The 414-nt window shown below is 70.0% G+C and overlaps 1 protein-coding gene across 1 annotated transcript in view; it reads right to left on the bottom strand.

The window, feature by feature from the left end:
* The window catches only part of LOC104285397 (alpha-2-macroglobulin-like protein 1), an 18,214-nt gene that overhangs the window by 1,485 nt on the left and 16,315 nt on the right, over positions 1–414 (bottom strand). Inside the window, exon 30 of the mRNA XM_009883851.1 lies at positions 15–304. Within this exon, the coding sequence (XP_009882153.1) occupies positions 15–304 (290 nt within the window). The remainder of the gene's footprint in view (positions 1–14; positions 305–414) is intronic.

The raw sequence follows: 414 nt of genomic DNA, 5'->3' as shown, positions 1-414 counted from the left end.
GGGGTCTCAGGGATGGAGCTCAGCTGGAGGGGACAGGGGCAGCCCAGGGGGGCTTGGAGCAGCCCCATGCGCCCCAGTGCCGGTACCTGCGTGGAGGCGAAGCCGCCGTAGGGGTTTTGCTGCCTGCTGAGCCAGCGGACAATTTGGGAGGCAGTCCCCATGTCGGCAGATGACACTTGGGGCTGGGAGAGGTAAGCCAGGAGGACGTAGGCGGTCATCTCCACCTCTGCCGGCGCGGCGGCAGCCCAGGAGGTCTGCGAGAGGGGCAGAGCCTTCCCCTTCCTCCGCCAGTAGAGCTGCCCCCCTGGGAGAGAAGGGGGCAGGAGCTCAGCCCCTCGCTCGGGAGGTCCCCGGGGGTGGTGTGGGGTGACCCAGGCAGAGGGTGGCACTGCCCAGAGGTGCCCCTGCCCGCGC

Source organism: Charadrius vociferus, unplaced genomic scaffold (genome assembly GCF_000708025.1).
Source record: "Charadrius vociferus isolate BGI_N301 unplaced genomic scaffold, ASM70802v2 scaffold484, whole genome shotgun sequence".
In the NCBI taxonomy this organism is placed as follows: Eukaryota; Metazoa; Chordata; class Aves; order Charadriiformes; family Charadriidae; genus Charadrius; species Charadrius vociferus.
The sequence above is the reverse complement of the archived record's forward strand: the minus strand, read 5'-3'. Positions and strand labels throughout refer to the sequence as shown.